Source organism: Myxocyprinus asiaticus, chromosome 26 (assembly GCF_019703515.2).
Source record: "Myxocyprinus asiaticus isolate MX2 ecotype Aquarium Trade chromosome 26, UBuf_Myxa_2, whole genome shotgun sequence".
Taxonomy (NCBI): Eukaryota; Metazoa; Chordata; class Actinopteri; order Cypriniformes; family Catostomidae; genus Myxocyprinus; species Myxocyprinus asiaticus.
In genome coordinates this window covers 25,723,866-25,741,867 of record NC_059369.1, presented here as the reverse complement: position 1 = coordinate 25,741,867, position 18,002 = coordinate 25,723,866, and the positions used below count along the sequence as shown (strand labels likewise).

The 18,002-nt window shown below is 40.6% G+C and overlaps 1 protein-coding gene across 8 annotated transcripts in view; it reads right to left on the bottom strand.

Annotated features, from left to right (window-relative positions):
* Window positions 1-18,002, bottom strand: part of LOC127417141 (myocyte-specific enhancer factor 2A-like) — a 130,777-nt gene that overhangs the window by 78,423 nt on the left and 34,352 nt on the right. For all 8 annotated transcript variants that reach the window (XM_051656865.1, XM_051656858.1, XM_051656860.1 and 5 more), the window contains 2 exons: window positions 13,758-13,978; window positions 1,599-1,802 (listed from right to left, as the gene is read on the bottom strand). In XM_051656865.1, the coding sequence (XP_051512825.1) occupies window positions 1,599-1,802; window positions 13,758-13,811 (258 nt within the window). In that variant the 5' untranslated portion in view covers window positions 13,812-13,978. The remainder of the gene's footprint in view (window positions 1-1,598; window positions 1,803-13,757; window positions 13,979-18,002) is intronic.

Below are 18,002 nucleotides of genomic sequence, written 5' to 3'. Positions count from 1 at the left end.
TTCATTTTTAATGCAGGTGAGGGCCCTATAGGTGTAGGGAACAGAGCAGATGGGATGCTGATGGAGAGCTCAGGCCCATGGATGGCTGTGCATTCTTCTGCAGCTCTACCATGGAGGTAATTCACCAGCAGTCTTAACAGCATGAATAAAAGATAACTCGGCCCAGCTGACTCCTTTTATGCAGTTTTAACCATTTTAGTAAAAGACTTTTAGGCAGTGGCACAAAAATTTGTGCATCTCACTCAAGAGCTTATGTCAGTTATTTTGTCAAATCAGGCTTTACAACATACAATGATTTAAGAAGTGCATGTAAATGTGAATGCTTTCCGGAGTGCAGACGAAACTATACAGCAGCTGAGAAAAATGGAAAGAATAAAAAATTATTTATGCATTATGTGCTAATTTGTATTAGCAAACAATTTCTATTGCCAGAATTTCCAGACTAACATGCTTGCTTTCTATTTGTCAGCTAGTCAGTCAGTATGCACACTAGCTGCAGGAATTCATAAATAAATCTAAACAATGTCTCAGCAAAAGTTTTTAATCCATTCTTGTTCTCTGCTCACCGATGGTCTTGGCCTATATAACTGGAATGTTGCTTTGACAAATGAGGACAGTGCGTGCCTGGCAAATCCTGCTTCCTGTGTGTTGAGCACTATAGTGGTATGGTTGTGTTTTGCAGAGCACTCATATGGCCATCTGGGGAGGCTTTATGATGAGTAAACAATTTTATGCAAAGTGTATAAAGGGAAACTTTTACACACTCATTAATTAAGCCACACATGAATGGTGAACAAAGAAAATGGATCCTCTGTGCCATGTGCCTGTTCAATGATATGTGCCCCTTTTTCAGTTGCGGTATTTAAGTGCAACTGGACTTATCAGGGACAACAGACTGAGCCCTATCTATGCTCGCATGAGAAGGAAACTGTTACATGACATCCAGACATCAGCTTATCCCCTATGGAATTATGGAACACTCTTGCTGAACATTTGTGTGTTGATCATTTCTGTGCTTCAGCTATCAATATACTAATAAACTGTTTAGTATATTAGTATTTTTAATTTACTAAGAACAATGGCTAAATATTTGATGGGAGGTATTCAACGTGTAAACATTAAATATAACTTATATTTATATCAACCCATAACATAGGCTATGTTCAGAATAGCATAATACTTTTACTATTTTTGCAGTATATAGTATGTATATGAAACACAGTATGCACATTTTCAGTATGCATGGAATAATTACAGTCATTACTTGATCGAACAACCAAAAATTAAAGATATTTTTACACTAAATTGAATTAGAAATGCAAATTAACTATATCTATTTCTAAGATGATAACTGGACACCACTCACTTGAAACATGGAGTGGTCTTGTGACAACAGCTTTCCACTTTTATTGCTGCATAATGCCTATGTATCACTTATCATTTAAAAATAAATAAACTGTAGGCAATGTACAGTGTATACTACTCAGTAATCAGTAAGCAAGCTTGTATTCCATTTCAAACATAATTATAAATTGCAATGGACACAAAGCGTCAAGCAGTCATTGTTTTGATTCATCAATGAAGCAGCCCCCACTCACCTCTACGATGTCGGAATTGGTTCTGCTCTCGTGGGGCTCATTGTACTCTGTGTATTTAAGCAGGACTTTGTCCATGTCAGTGCTTGCGTACTGAAAAAGTTTGTTCGAGCTGTTGAATATGATCAGGGCAATCTCACAGTCGCACAATACGCTCAGCTCGTAAGCTTTCTTCATCAAGCCAAACTTCCGCTTTGTAAAGGTAACCTGTGGGAAAACAGGGGAAACAAGAAGACAACATGTTTGGTAAAATGTAACACAGACAGACTAGAATCATCGCCTTCATATTACTTTTTAAGAAGGCCAACAGATGACCAATAGAAACTTCCTACTGCCCAAATTTTTTAGCTCAACACTTCTTTCTAAGGAAAGGAAATCTTATTTAAACTATACCTTGAATCTAGTACCCATAAATCATAATATTTCTACTGTAGAGAGTTAGACCATCACAATGATTTGTGACTGTCCATCAGGATCTGATAAAGTCTAATTGTTTGAGTGGTCTCTATCTATCCTGGGCCATGTTACAGAAATAATGAGTCAGGCAGATGGCAGAGTTGCCACACTGGTGTCATGGCAGGTTAGACAGAAGGTCAGCAGGAGGAACGCAACAGCGGCTCCACAGCCTGTGCAATCAGCCCATTAAGGAGACAGCGGGCTCCATCACTCCTGCCTGCATCCTCTGACAGCCTCTTCCTGCAGGGCCACTGCTGTAACACGAGCCGGGCTGTACACTTCTGCAGGTCATACGTACACACCTATAACAACCAGACTTTTCAAGAGATGGCTGGCTATTATGCACTGGACTTGGCTGTATGGTACGTCTCAGAGACTTTGCTTCTGATGTGACTATACAGTGAGCCAAGCATGTGCTCCATTATCCGAAAGAAGCTCATTCAAGAGCCTTCAAAAGCCTGAAAACGAATTCTGCATTTGTTCAGCTCTCATGTTTAACAAGTGTAAGCAAGTAGCAGATTTACTTTCATAATATAGGAGTGTCAGAACAACATCATGGATGAGCAAATGAACACTTAAGATGAGCAGGATGTGTTGTGCACATGGCAAAATTTACAGCGATGCCATGGAAAGCTGTGCTGGAGGCTAAAAGAAGTCAGAGAGAATGTGAATGCGCAAGAGAGAGGGAGAGAAAGAGAAAGCAAGAAAGGGCTGCATGATTACTTCCGCCAATTTCACTGACCTACTAAGCAGAGCTGAGCAGATGAGCTGGCTTTGTTCAACTTTAATTGGTCACAGCTTGCAGGGACCCTCATTTCAAATGGTATAATGCTATATAATCCAATGAGCAGCACAGTATCTCTGAATCCATACTGTCTTCTGTCCAGCTGTGCAGGGGGAGCTTCACATGTTTCACATTACAGGTGATTACAGAGCTTAATTGTGTTTTCAGCTGAATACTATACATGTTCAATCAAATTGAAACCAATAGGGGCCATATTGTACTCTTTTCAAGCATTTTATTTTTCCCAGCAGTCCACTTATACTGTTTCAACAAGTTTTTTGCACCAAAGCAGTCATCATTTACTTTAATATGTTCTATCATCTCTCTGAACAGGCTGTTTTAGTGACAGTACCTTTTAAATTGAACGCAGAGAAAAAAAAACTGACCCCATTTAGTTAATTAATGCACATTCCTGGGCGTATTGTGCATGGTTAATTGGTGTTATTTCATAAAAAATAAAAAAAAATCTGACATTACATATACAATTTAAATCTGACTTTTTGTTTCACAATTGTGACTTTAGTTGCATATACAGTAAACTCACAACTATAAGAAATAAAGTCGCAAGTGTGAGTTTATATAAACTCAAAATTCCAAGACATAGCTCACCAATAATAAGACAAAGTCACAAATTGCGAGAAACAAAGTTACAATTGAGAGATATTAAATCAGAATATTGTTATTTGATTTTTTTATTTGATTTTTTTGCTCCATGGTTGGGACGAGGCACCATATGTAATAACTTGCTCAACCTCCATTTGCTCATTGCTCAATCCATTTCGGCTAGTGGAACAAATACCTCTTACTTGTCAACCCCTCCCTTTAACCACCTGACTTCATTCTGATATGTAACAACCATTTTTCACAATCCAATTCATTTTTCACAATCAATTCCTGATGGATACTATCAAGCCCTGCCCTGTATTTTTTCTCATTGTATATCCTCACTCTAAAATACATCAGGTTACGGAAGTAAAATTGGTTCTGAATAGTGATTCATGTAGATGTTAAGATCTGCCTGTAAATGACCACTGCTATGATTGGCTAACCTCTTTGCATGTGAACACTATCAATGTTGTTAATCAGAGAAGGACAAGTTGCTGAAGACTGAAGAGGTGTTGATATGAAAATGTGCAATCATAAGTTAATGTGCTCATGGATGTGACGGCAATTTCTGGATGAACCATTTTTACAGCTTAGCTTCCATAAATGTTCTGGGAGACTATGTCTACATAGAAGTAGACTGAATCATTTAATATCAAAAGACCAAAGAAAATCCTGATTACCATCATATGTCCCTCATATCTGTTGATCTCTGATGAGCCAAATCAAACTGCAGAAGACATACGTTACGTTGACACAGATATTCATCTTAATGCATACAAACTCAAATGACATGGGGCAATGACACTGCAGCTCTCATTATCAATAAACAGGAAGCAAATAGAGTGTGGCAGTGGAAAATGACTGTATACCTGAGCAGTCCAGGGAGAGTAGTAAGCTGAGCTCAGGCAGCAGTATGAATTCCCAGAGCCATAGAGAGAAGCTCCCTCACAGCTGTCATTAGACTCCTCTTGCCTCTCTTGCAGTGCAAACACAAGGTGAAGCACAGCCCAAAATCTCTTTTGACAAACCTTTTCCAAGTATACCATCCCTATTGGTATACTTGGTATACCATGTTCCTTCCCACCATAAACTGTGCAACATAAAGGGATACAAAAGGAGAGGTTAGGCAAAATGTGAGCTTCAATCAACATTCACTTTTTAATTGCATCTTTTTCCCTTACGAAGACAGTGAATTGTGTGTGAGGATAACATTCTGCCTAACACCTCCTGTTGTGTTCCACACAAGAAAGAATGTAATTTGGGTTTGAAACAACATGAGGAACAGTAAATGATGAAAGAATATAAATGTTTGGTGAACTATCCCTTTACTAGAGGAAAACAAGACAGGAGCCATAGTCCAAGAACTTGTCATGGTTTAATATAGAGTTGACCTCTGAGGCAGCACGAGAAAATGTCACCTTTCGTGCAGGATAGGCCCTGCTGAATGGTGTGTGCTATGACACTGTTCCACCTCACTGCTGTTCAGGGCACTCAGATCAGTTGTTTGCTGACCAAGAGCAGCGATTTATTCCAGCTGCAGAGCTAAAAAGTGCAGTATGTGTGCATGTTTTCACATATACACAAATATAACCATTCAGTCAGTCCTGAACATTCTGCCTAATATCTCATCATACAGGTTTGGAACAACATGAGTATATGATGCCTGAATTTTAATTTTGGGGTGAACTATCCCTTTAGCTCAATTTTAGCTTAATAACTCAGCACATAAAGAGCAATTACACTCTTCTCTGCAATGGTTAGCATAATGCACAAGGGGTGTAATTTGCTAGTTTCATCACAATACAATCTTGTATCGATTCTCTTAGCCAGTGATGCAATGTTTGCTGATATCTCGAAGTCTGCCATAATATGATTTCGATTAAATTCGATTCAGGGGCCTATTTTACACAATCAATTTCAAATATTATTTCAATATTTCATTTAACTCTCTGAAAAGTGCAAATCCAGTATCCATATTGGGACATTCACAACAAAATAAGGTACTTCAGTTAACACAGAAAACAATTATATAAAAAATAAAGTCATACAATCACATACAAGTTATCATCAATCCTGTGGAATGAGATAAACATTACAGTGACAATTTGTCATCTCTACAACAGTCAAAAAAGTCTTTCAATGCAAAATACTTGCATACCCACGACAGGAGAGTATGTGCTATCCGTGTTTTTTTCTTGGCTACATCTTCCACGGTTGTATTGAAAAATTCTGTTACAGTTTACTGTGATAAATGTTTGTAAGGGTGTTGATGTGTAGATGTGAAATGTCTGGTTATTGATGTTTGTGCAGCAGGGCAGGCACTTTCTCTTTCCCTCGTCAGCGCTGTTCAGAATATTGGGGCTCTTTAGCCATTTGGCATGGCTGAATTGCTCCAAATCGCTTTAAAAGTGAAAATTGTCCTGTAGAATTCAAATGTGTTGCCTGAGCCACCATATTGAGGGAAGCCTAATTAAATTGTGCATGTGCTATTCTGTCACCAGAGTTCGTAGACCTGTTGACGTGCGCTCACATGGATGGAGCAGAGTGCAACTTAAATCACTCTGCGCACATCCATGTCCCACATGAGAAGCATATTTAGCACTTATAAAGCGAGATGAATATCATCATAAGGTTGCATCGCATGACAGAAATGCATACAGGCATGGCTGGCATTACAACGTTAATATAAAGGTGCTTCTTAAAAAATATATACATCGATCTTTACGTGTTGTATCGATGACATTGCCTCGTTGGTTTATGGATCGATGCATCGATCCAGATCAATGGATCGTTACACCCCTATGCACGTCTGTGGCTGCACTGATGACAAATTCAGTACGTCATCTGCACGTTAAGGATGGTGTACCAGCTACAGTATCAAAACGCCTCAAAAAAAGCTCTCTAATTGTGTCAAGGGCTATTGGGGTGAATCCCCAAACAACAAACCTAGCCTCCCAGGTCAATGTTGATACAGTGGAAAGCCACAGAGAGATCTGAGTTCACGTGGGAGGTTGCTGGGTTTTGTTTCCACTAGTTCATCGAGAAATACACAGCAGTTGTGGATTAAGGGCTGGGGAACAACTGAGTTTTGAGGTGGAGGGTGACTGATTTCAGACTTCGTTCCAGTTCAATATTACAGTAATTTACAGATCAAGTTATTGTCATATGAGTCATAAACAAAAGAATTTCATCCTATACCTGGTAATAGCATAATAGCGTAACAGTATATTAACGAGAACATTCATCCTTGAATCAACCAGCACAAACAAATCTTGGGAGCACTTCAATGGAGCATTAAGAGTAACTACAGTAAGTTCTTGCATGAAGAGGTGATATTATGAGTCATGTTTTGTGCTCCAAACTTCTCTTTGTTCCCTCCAACTTGTGACAACCTCTGATAAGGTCATTCTAACCCAGCCATCCTGTAATTATATTAGCATTTCTCATCTAATTGTACAGCAGGAATAAGAACACTGACCTTTTCACAACTTTTTCAGCATATCAGGTTAGTAGCTGGGGTACTAATTCTGCTCAGCCATCATCTCTTCTATGCATTATCTCTTACTTTTCTCAAGCCAAATACCAAATTGCATACTTCTGCACTATTCTGTGCCATTTTGTAGTGCAAGAAGTGCGAGTAGCATCTACACAATGAAAAATGCAACGGGAAGAAGACTGATACGAGTACCCAAAATGACGTACTACTTCAACTGAAAATACGGGATCTTTTGCGTAATGGAAGGGGCGGGGTTACCTGGCCCCAATACTGGCTTAATAAAACAATTGTAATTAATGGTGGATGTAGCAACTAGCAATACTTATGTAATGGCAGCACCTTTGCAAATGTGAGTTTGGCTTCTTTCTACTAACAGAGCACTGCACTGGGCCGACTTGCATACCACTGGGAGTCGCGGCTTCTAAAAATGTCAAGATACCAAAGAATCAAAGCAAATGCAGATGTGTGTAACTTAAAACTATGTAAAAATAAATCCTTGCTCCCACAAAAGAGGAAATGGGCAATATGTGAGGGTAAAAAGTGTTGAGTAATGCATTTACGTGACCAGAATGTTGAGATTTCGCTGCTGTGGATCATGGTGAGACATGCTAAACCATAAGGAAGTGCACCCACGTACTTTGAGCGTATATGAACATCTACACGTTTGCTTGTGTGTGTCTTTCACCTCGGAAAAATGACAAGGTCTGGCTTGTCAGTCAAGGGCTTCATCACAGGCTGTCCTTAGGGTGAGGAGGCAACATAAAAAAAGAGCCATGTGGGCCTGTAATGTTCTCAGGCATCTCGATAACAAGCAGCAGGAGGTTTGTATGGTCCAGAGAGTGTCTCTGCCATTGCACCAGCTGGCAGAGTGGCCCAAGCCCCCTGGCTTCTGCTTCCCAGCAAAGAGCACTCAGGCCTGGGAGACAGGCAGTGGTCCCTCCTCGTGTCCGGCTGGATCAGCTTATACAGCACACACAAGAAGCCCTGGGTCCACAGTTCACTGCTGGGTCCTGAGCTTTCATGGACCCCGAGGGTTGGGCCAGCCAGCTGGGGCTGAGCCGATGTGACCTTGTGATTAGACTGATCTCTATGCATCTATCTCTTTCTTTCAATCATGACATAAATTTTACCTGTGATAATTGGCCTCTTATATTCTATTCAAAGTCAGCTATCAAAGCAATTCAGACAAAACGTGCAAAAAAATCTGTTTATAATTTTGAAGTAAATACTCTTGATCTATGACTCCATATTTGGTTTCTTGAATGAATCATGAGGTCAACTAGCTTGACAGGAAAAGAAGCAATGACCAAATTTTTTTGGATATAAAGATAAAGTGCATTACTAAGATCTTTCGTTCTGTGTTGTTGATATTCCGCCACCATGATGAATAACTGCAGGGAGGTGGGTGGAGTTTTCATTGTTCAGAGCATTTCATTGTTGTTGTCATCAAACATGAATTACAGACAGAAAACCACCCCCAATATTTCCCCTTGCAAACCTACAGCTCTCCTCTAATGCATTTAAACCAAAAACAAAACTCCCTTTCCTTTAGTAATCTACTTTAGCTGCCATTACAATGTATGATTTAAGGACGGCAAATATTGGAAAGGCCACACTGAGTGAAAATCTTTTCTACTGAAATCTTTTTTCACTACCTGTTTTTTAAACCATGTTTTCAATCATTAAATAATAATAGCGATGGCTTAAAACCTTTTAAGAGAGAGAGAGAGAGAGAGAGAGAGAAGAGGGGTCTGATAAAAATGGAGAGATGCGCTTTAGAGTTTTACGGCTGAAAAAAATAAGAGAGATGAAAAAAGGAGCGAGAGACTCTGTGCTCATGAACATGTGACATGTGGATGCAAAAGTAAGCCAAATCAAGGGGGGGGCGGCACTCCACCCAGCAGTGAAATCATCAAACTTTTAATGACTTGGGTAATTACCCCTAGTGAGCCTGCTTAATGGTGTACAGCGGACGTCGTTAGACACAGAGGTCCTAACACACACAAACAGACACACTCGCACAAAATCACAGCTGTGAAAAAGCATGTCGACTGTATGGAAACAAAGCCAAAAGGTAACTGATGAAATCACATTCAACAAATTCTCTCTCTCTCTCTCTCTCTCTCTCTCTCTCTCTCTCTCTCTCCCCCTTAACAAAGAGAGTTTTCATCTGAATGCTTCAGCAGAAATGTTCCCTTGGATCTTTACTTTAGTGTTTATGATAATACTTTCCATCTTCCATGAATCAAAGAGCTGTCACAACACAATCAGAGCCACAATGGAGTGATGCTGTTTTCACACAGATAGGCAACTCTCATTAGGGTCCTTTGAGTCTACCACCATAATTTAAAAAAATTTTACTAGGGGGAGTTATTCGAATGTGTTACTACCACTATCATACACACTGCAAATGAGACAGGTATACGACATCATCAGGACAAATAATTACAGGATTGGAGAGCCGTTGTGGAAATCAGAGCTTGTTCTGAGTGGACGATGGACAGGTGGGGAATGAGAGGGAGGGGGGGTTCAGGATCATTCTGTCCTCCTGCGCTATTATGGCAGTCGTCCCGCTTACACAGCTTTGCAATTAGCATGTCAGCCTGAGCTGTTCAGTGAGGCTCACTGAATCCTCGGCTCTTCTTCTCCTTTTGCTGTCATTCCTTCCTCCTCCTCCCCTCTGTCTCCAACAGGCCGCACTTAAGGGGATGTTGGTGGAGAGCTCCAGAAGGATGGGGCTTCATGCATGACAAGACCTCCAGCTCCTCAATATTTCATAGAGTGAGCAAGCACAGCAGAGTAAGAGCTTGAGAAGCTCTAACTTCATTTTTATAAAATAATGCATGTGTCCTCAACACCTTTTTTCGCTGATGGTTCTCAATCAATGCTTTAATCAATGTCTATTGTGCCTTCAGTCTTATTTTGGCAAATTTCTTGGTGAATCGATGGTAGAGCAGAAGCTCTTCCATAGCCCTCCGGGTTGAAAAATGTTGAGAAATGTGTGAAGAAGCAGCACAATGAATGTCCTGTGGCTTGCTTCTGAAGCCATTATTCTGATAAATAATGTACCTCCAAACCCCTGCTATGGTCTCCTCAATAAATCCTGATAGGTCAACAGACTTTCCAGAACCCTTTTCATTATGACACGAGATGCCCCTGCTGAAGCCTGTGCAGGGTGCGGTACTGCCACTGTATTTAATAAGGCCACTTAAGGCATTCTCTCATTCTAATGCAATGAATAAAGATAGCTCCCGGCACAGCCGTGCAGCTAAGGATTTTAATTGTCTTCTTTCAACGGGCCCAGTATGCTAATCACCATCTCCCATGGGTGAGGAGAGTATCCTAGAGCAGGCAGGAGACCGGGTTCACGCATGTGGGGGAAGAACTTTGTGCGAATGCACACAAATGTCAGGAGGGTGTACGTCTTAAATCTTTCTCCATTTGTCGCTGAGAATTCTTTGCTGAGCAAGCCAAGCCACACTCATGCCCGAGCCTGTGTGCCACTGATAACCATTCTCTGCAATGAGCTCAGTTAAATTCAGATTCTGACGAACAAGAACACTATTAATTACAAGACGGTGTATTGTCTCTCGAGCTACGGCAATAACAACAGAGAACAGAAAAGGCTCTGAAATAGTGGTGTTGCTACACGTTTGAGGTTGAGACTCACAGGGGCAAATTCACTAAACAGTTGCGCCACTTTCACAGTGTTGACTAACCACCCACAATCATTCTTTTCATCGCAAACATGCCTCTTTTCATGTAACAGGGTTCCCACCGTGTTTTGGACCACTGAACTTCCATTACTTTTCCATGACCTTTCCAGACGTTTGTGATTACTGGATAAAAATTTTTTACAATCCTTTTTTTTTTTTTAGACAGATCTGATAATTAATCATTTTAAACCGATCTGTGAACCATTTCAACTAATTAATTGAAAAGAACTCACTCAAAATAATTATTTACTCACATCATTACGGCTTACGAGCAAGTTTAACTCTACACAAGAGCAACATCTACCTTATGAGATATTTTAGAGCAAAGAAAAATTAGAAAAATGGGTATTCACTATATAAAATTTCAATGACTATTCCATGACTTTTGAGATTTTATAAATTTACATTACAGGGCTGGAAATCCCAATTTTAAAATCCCCTGATATTTCCAGGTTTTTCATGACTATGGGAACCCTGATGTAAAACTTGGCTCTTTATAGATTGCGCTTAATTCACAAAATTCTGCATTATTTGTCCGTTGTTATTAAATGTACAGAATTAAAAATGTACATACATTCAAAAGAGTTGGTTGTGTACATTTTCTATTGCTCATTGCATCAGTAACTCGTCCAATAATGTAGAGGAGCATTTTTAACAGGGCATATATCCAGATGTGCGGTGTAGTCAAGCACACTTTCTGCATTTTAAAGAGCCAAACAAAGCTTTTAGTATGCGCAATTAATTCTTTGTGAATTCTCCCCACAGTCTTTTCCTCTTTCAGTTAAGTCATTTATGAATGTTAAGATAGTCATCTATCAACAAATTGGATTAAGTCAACAGTCAGCCAGTGATTTTACAGTAACTTTCTTGTGTGTTTTATTATTTTTATATTTTATTTATTTTTTTATTAATTCTTCTTCCTCTCTCTCCATGCCTTTTTTTTTTGCCAATTTGTGCTGATGTTGTAGGCTAGAGCAGATAGTGCAGATGGTCATGTTTCTAGTAGACATCTTCTCTTTACCTGCCTTCCTATTTGGATCCCACCCCGGACCTGGTGTTATGCTGATAATTGGCCTGTCCTGTAAATTTGAGTTTCTCACTCGGATGAACTGCTACCTCCACAGTAACTGTCAGAGAGGTGGGAGGAGAGCTGGGGGCAAGGAGGGAGGAGGGCATAGGCTGTTATGTTATCACCCTCAGGAGAGTGAGCAAAACCTCAATTAGCTTTCTGTGAGCATGGCAAGAAAGTTATTTCACCAGCGAGACAGTGCAAATTATATTTTGAGCGGGTGTGAATGGGTGCATCCAGTCTAGCTAGAGAGACGTGGACTGATGCATACATTTTCATTATCAAATCCTTAAACATGAAACGACTGAGTGACTACCCCTTACAAACAGAGATTATGCATGCCATGTGCATTCAAGCATAACTGATGTATACTCATCTGTTTTGTTCATCTATTTGTGTGATGAACCCAAAAAAAATTAACCCAAAAGGAGAATGTTAGGGAATGACTCACCATTCACTTTCATTGCTTGGAAAAAGGATGCAATTAAAGTGAATGGTGACTGAGGCTAACAATCTGCTGTGAAACAGGTTTAAAACAATCTGTTAAGGGTGAGTAAATGATGACAAAATATTAATTTTTGGGTGAACAATTCCTTTAAGTTGTGTACAAATTTTAAGATTGGTATCAACGTACAGATGTATCTTATTCTCATGTTAGGTACAGTAAAAGTAAAAAATGTCTGTGTCACATAAAGCGACCAGACTGGGCTGTGTTGTGCTATATTTAGTATGAGTAGACAAGGGTGAATTCCAGCCTGTCTCTATCGCTGGTCAGAGCACTGGCACTTTTCTGGGCAAAGGACAGGGAATTAAAGAGAGAGACAGAAACAGGGTGTGAGAGAGAGAGAGAGAGAGAGAGAGAGAGAGAGGACAAGGGCACAGTGTGTCCCACTGTCCCTCCCTATAATGAGAGGGTGCTGTGGTGGAGTGGCTGCTCTTAATTACTACCAAGCAGTTGCAACCGCAGGGAGCAACGGCCCCCGCCAGACCCCAATACAAGCCCACCAGTGTGAAGAGAGAGAGAGGAAAAAAGAGAGAGGCCATAGTCCCCAAAGTTCACCCCAGACACCCCTTGCTCTGTGTTGCTGCCACTGACTGGCTCGCACCAGCTCTGATTGCCTCATCACCTTATCCGGACTAAAATTGCAGGGTGGTGTGTGGGAACAGCGTCTGTAAATATGGCTGGATATGTGTCCCGGTCCCTTTTTATGGCTTTTAGAGTGTCTCTATCCAAGAATGCTGGGACAACATGTTTAGCCAATGAACAGATGGCCCAAGCAAAGCAACAATCAAATAGTCTTTAAAGCCCATAGTGTTTGCCATGGTCTGTGAAATCATTAAGGGATTCAAATTCTACAGCATCTAGCATTCATCACTCAAAAAGTCCTTCCTTAAAGAAATATAATAGTTCATTAGTTGAGCTCAGTTGACAGCATTTGTGGCATAATGTTACAGACATATTTTATTGAAATCAGAAACACAACATAGTTCTGAAAATCAAATATTTATGAAAAAAAATTCATAACTGTAGTTGGGCATTTGCTGGACATTTGCTGGAAGGTACAGGTCTCTTAATGTATCAAATTACCCTTAATACCAAGTAAGCTGCCTACCTTGACAAGAACATTGGGGTTCAAATGTTCCAGACGTGCCCTTATTGCTAAAAAATGCTGACTAAGGAGGCTAGCTCTTTACGTTTTGAGACGTAGCCTTTAAAAGGAATAGTTCACCAAAAAATTACAATTCTGTAATAAAAATGTTGTTCCAAAACCCGTATGACTTTCTTCCGTGGAACACAAAAGGAGATATTATGCAGAATGACAGCCTCAGTCACCATTCAATTTCATTGCATCTTTTTTCCATACAATGAACATGAATGGTGACTAAGGCTAACATTCTGCCTAGCATCTCCTTATGTGTTCCACAGAACAAAGTCATACAGGATTTGAACAATGTGAGGGTGAGAAATGATGACAGAATTTTCATTTTTGTGTGAACTGTCCCTTTAATAAGCCCCTGTAGGAAAGCTACTGACCTGCCGGTTCCTCTCATCCATGATCCGTGTGATCTGTATCTTCTTCCGTCCCATCTTTGCGTCCTACTTGGTCTCTCTGACACCCCGAGAATATCAGAAAAACACCAGAGTTTGTATCCTTACACTCCCCTAGCACATTATAGTCCACTCTTCCTTCTCGAGTCTTTCTTTCTCGTTCTCTTTCTTTGAGTGTCTTTCTCCTGAGGTGTCCAAACCACGATCTGTGGGAAAAAAGAGGAAGAGTGAGAGAAAGAGAGAATAGAAAGACAGAGGATGCAAGAGACAGACAGAGACAAAAAGAAAAAAAAAAGCATGTTAAAAATGTGAAAAAAGGAGGAGGTCTGATGCAGATGAAAGTAACATAATGTGTTGTGTTCCACTGCCTGATACATGCAGGAAGGATACAAGACTGAGAACCACAATGATTTATTTTCTTCCCACCTGCTTCTCTTCAACAGCTGGAGATCAGCACACTCACACTCGTGACATTCATTATCAGCCTCAAAAACTAAAACAGCTCACAATTTTTGAGGGGATTTTTGCTATTTGAATTGATAAAAAACATGACGAATGACAGGAAATGCAGGGTTGAATGGATATAAACACGATGGAGGCCGGATCCGAACCCATTTCTCTCACGTGAACATATGTCCTAACCGCAAGGCCACGACTACATGCATCAACACACTAGAGTTTACGCTGCATCAGAGAACACAGCAGATCCATTGCTTTCTGTTAGGATGATGCGCACAAAGACATAGAAGAAAAAACGCAAGGGTTTGAGAAAGTGACACTCCATCATGCGACCATATGTTGAGAAAAATGAAAGTTTTGCTGCAGCACGCTCTGAGGTGAGACACATCACTGTTTACACCTGGTCGCTTAAATGCGTCTCCTGTCACCACTTCTAATTGGATTTGGAGGGGAGGTTCTCTGTTTCATGATGACATACATCAATCACTACAGTATATCAGTGTGTTACTGCATGATAATAAACCACAACAAAATCAGAAAAGACAAAGAAAGTGCAAAAAAAATGGCATGCTATTTCTCCCTGATACAGCTGAAATGTAATCACAAATGCAACATTTCGAGCAGAATTTTCATTATTTTAATGAATTACCCATATTAACCAGAGCTTCAGATGTTTGTGCTTTTCATAAGAGTCCGTGCATGTTGATTTACTGAAGAAGATCCGTGAAGTTCTCGTGTTTGTGTTTATATCCACTTTATTAGCAATTTTCCAATTTTCAAAATTTTCCTTTTAAAGCCTCTCGTAACCGACAAAGGTAAAACTCTTGTTTTAGCACAGCAGCTGATTGACAGGTTAGGGGTGGCGTTTCGCTGTTGCCGGGACGCATACAGGACGGATTAGCGTTTACACCTCAAATGTGTTGCGGTTACATGCGTTTTTGACCACATTTGTATGTGGTTTTTGTGATCCGATCACAAAAAGTTTTAGACCCAGTTTTTATCTATCACCAAAAACGCATCTTAATACCAGGTGTAAATGGGATCATAGCTACATATATGTTTAAAGATGATTAATGACTCTGTAATAGACAGTTAACAGAATGAAAGTGACTAGACTAATAATTAAAGATGATTGTGGGTTAAGGCCCAGGCATGCTTAGACTTTGCGTGTTCCGGATCGGCTCGCGCCTTTGTGAGTTTACACTTCTGACCGTGAGCTAATACGAACGTTTTTGACGCATGCCTGCTACAACTTCTTTGTGATACTCTTTTAGTAGAGTCAGTGGCTGGCGCATGTGCAGACGATGCGCACAGACGATGCCGCGTCCGTGAGTTGAGAAAAGTCTGCGAGTCCGCGCGAAGTATACTTTGGCCTTTACTGCTGACTTCAGGCTTAAAGTAAAGCAAGCTTTAGCAGATAAGTCTATATGACACCAATAAGCAGCTCATTAAGTCATCTGTCTGGTTTCAGAATGCAAGCAGTGCATAATGTCTCTTCGGTCATCTCGTCCTGTTTTCTTAATCTGTTTCCCTCCTTCCCACATATCTCTCAGTCTGCATCTCTCTCTGACACAACCTAGGACACAAGACACACACACCCTGCCTCTGCACTATGTCTCAGGAGACAGTAAGCAGGCCTCATTCTCCCTTTCGTAACCCAGGTTGCTGCCAGCTCTTGCTCCTAAGATGATTAAGAGTGCACCCAGACTTGAGCTGACATTAGTTTAAATCCTCTGGGCCAGATGAGGCAATTCACACGTGAGAGAGAGCGTGGAAGCCAAGCCAAAAGTGTTCAGAGCACAGTTTGCCCCCGGGAGCTCATGAGTCACCCCCTCTGTCTCTTCTGTCCCTATCTCCCCCTGCTAACCTGCCCACAAAGAGCCAGCTCCCTCTCAGAGGAAGCATTCATCATCTCCATCCAGCATGGATACAGATGAACACGTAAATAGAAAATGCCTATGTAACCACATCTCACATCTGAGAGACACTGAGGGAGGGCAGAAACTCTCCCCTCCAGAGAGCCAGAAAGAGCACGACAAACTTTGTAGCCATACGATGCCAGCAAAAAAGACAGCAACTCACACCACATGTGGAACTTGATGACCAGGAGGCTGCGAGTGACCCACAGGAAATAAATACTATAATTACTGGCTAAAGAGTAACGAGTGTTTAGGTGTCTGCAGGTCTCTATTAGTAGTGAGATCACGCTGTCTGTCCACAGTAGGAAACTCTGACAACAGGCAGGAAAAATGAGACATTTCCTTATAACGCATCACTGCTGGCCTGTAAGAGTGACACTGTCCTTTCTCAGCCACCATGTCCCCCAGCAGGAAGGAAAAATGCTCTGCTCTTCCTTCACGGTTCACCCTCACGACATACACGTATTGTCTACTTCGAGTGCTGGGCATATTCAAACCCTTATCTCGGAAATATGTTTTGAAAACTACATCTGCCTTTGAAATACTGTAAAACAATGAGAATAATGCATGTTGTGGGGTGATTTATGTTGCGGTAAAACTACTGTATGTGGAGAGTTGCTAAAATATGGATCGACAGGGGGATTATGTATAGAATGCACTAATATCCAACCCCAGCAAATATGCTCTAAAATCAGATTGAATGCTGAATTTGGCTGAGTGCTTCAAACCCACACAACTAGCACATTATACTGTATTCACTGCAGATGAACAATTTCAAACCTAGAGATTAAAACCAACCAGTTTTTGATTGCTTTTTAATCACTCAAACTGAAATGAAAACATTGGGACTAGCCATCCGAAGCTTACAAGATCATTGATTGAAAATGTACATGGTTGAAGTTGAGGGCTTTATCTGTGTTTGTGTGCATATAACAATCCTGTTCTTCTTATCCAAACATAGCAGGACATAATTACACGTATCCAGGCTAAATCGCATTTGTGAGCTGTCATGGCCGTCTCGGAGACTGCAGGTCCAGAAGCGTAATGCATTGTGTCATGACATTTCTGTCAAGTTAACAGACATAGACAAGCTGCGGTCCTGCATAGCAGACATCCTGGGTGAAGCTCTGAATGACTTGTGTCACGCAAGCCATAACAGGACTCTATTACAGTGCCGATGTGTTTGGTTGGTTGTGAGTCTCTATGCGTTTTCCTGAGATGTTCTGCCACCCAGGTGGAATGGTAGTGTCTTGTAGGGAGGCACAGGAGAAAGGATGTCATTTGGTCCTAGATTTCACTCGGACTAAACTTGAAAAGCCATTATACAGAATCCATCCATACCTCCTTAAAAAACTTTGGACAGCTTTAGACAAAAATTTTATGAAAACTCTCACAGTATGTATCCAATATGCAACTCCCCCATAGTCAAGGTCAGGTTGAGTAAGAAAAGATTATAATGTACTGTATGTAGAGATGTTAAAAACAGAGCAGTAACTAACTAACTGTTCTTAGACTGTCGGATGTCTAGTGCATTCTGGTTTATAGTGAACAGTTGTTCTCCTATTATCTCATGGTTAATAATATATATTGCACATGGCCTATCTATTACCATCATATTTGACTGAAAGGATGCATCTGGGTGTATCTAATAGATATAGTGTTTTCTTTACTCATTTATAATGGGCATTTATAAGACCAAATAAGGGAATTATAAGCAAATATAACGTATAAATCACATGAACGGCGCATCTGTATGTCAATCAGTTGGACTCCGTGTCCGAGTGTCAATGAGGCGCACCGCGGAGGTCAACCAGCAACTCCGGAAGAGCGCGTGATCCGCTCTGTTATGCGT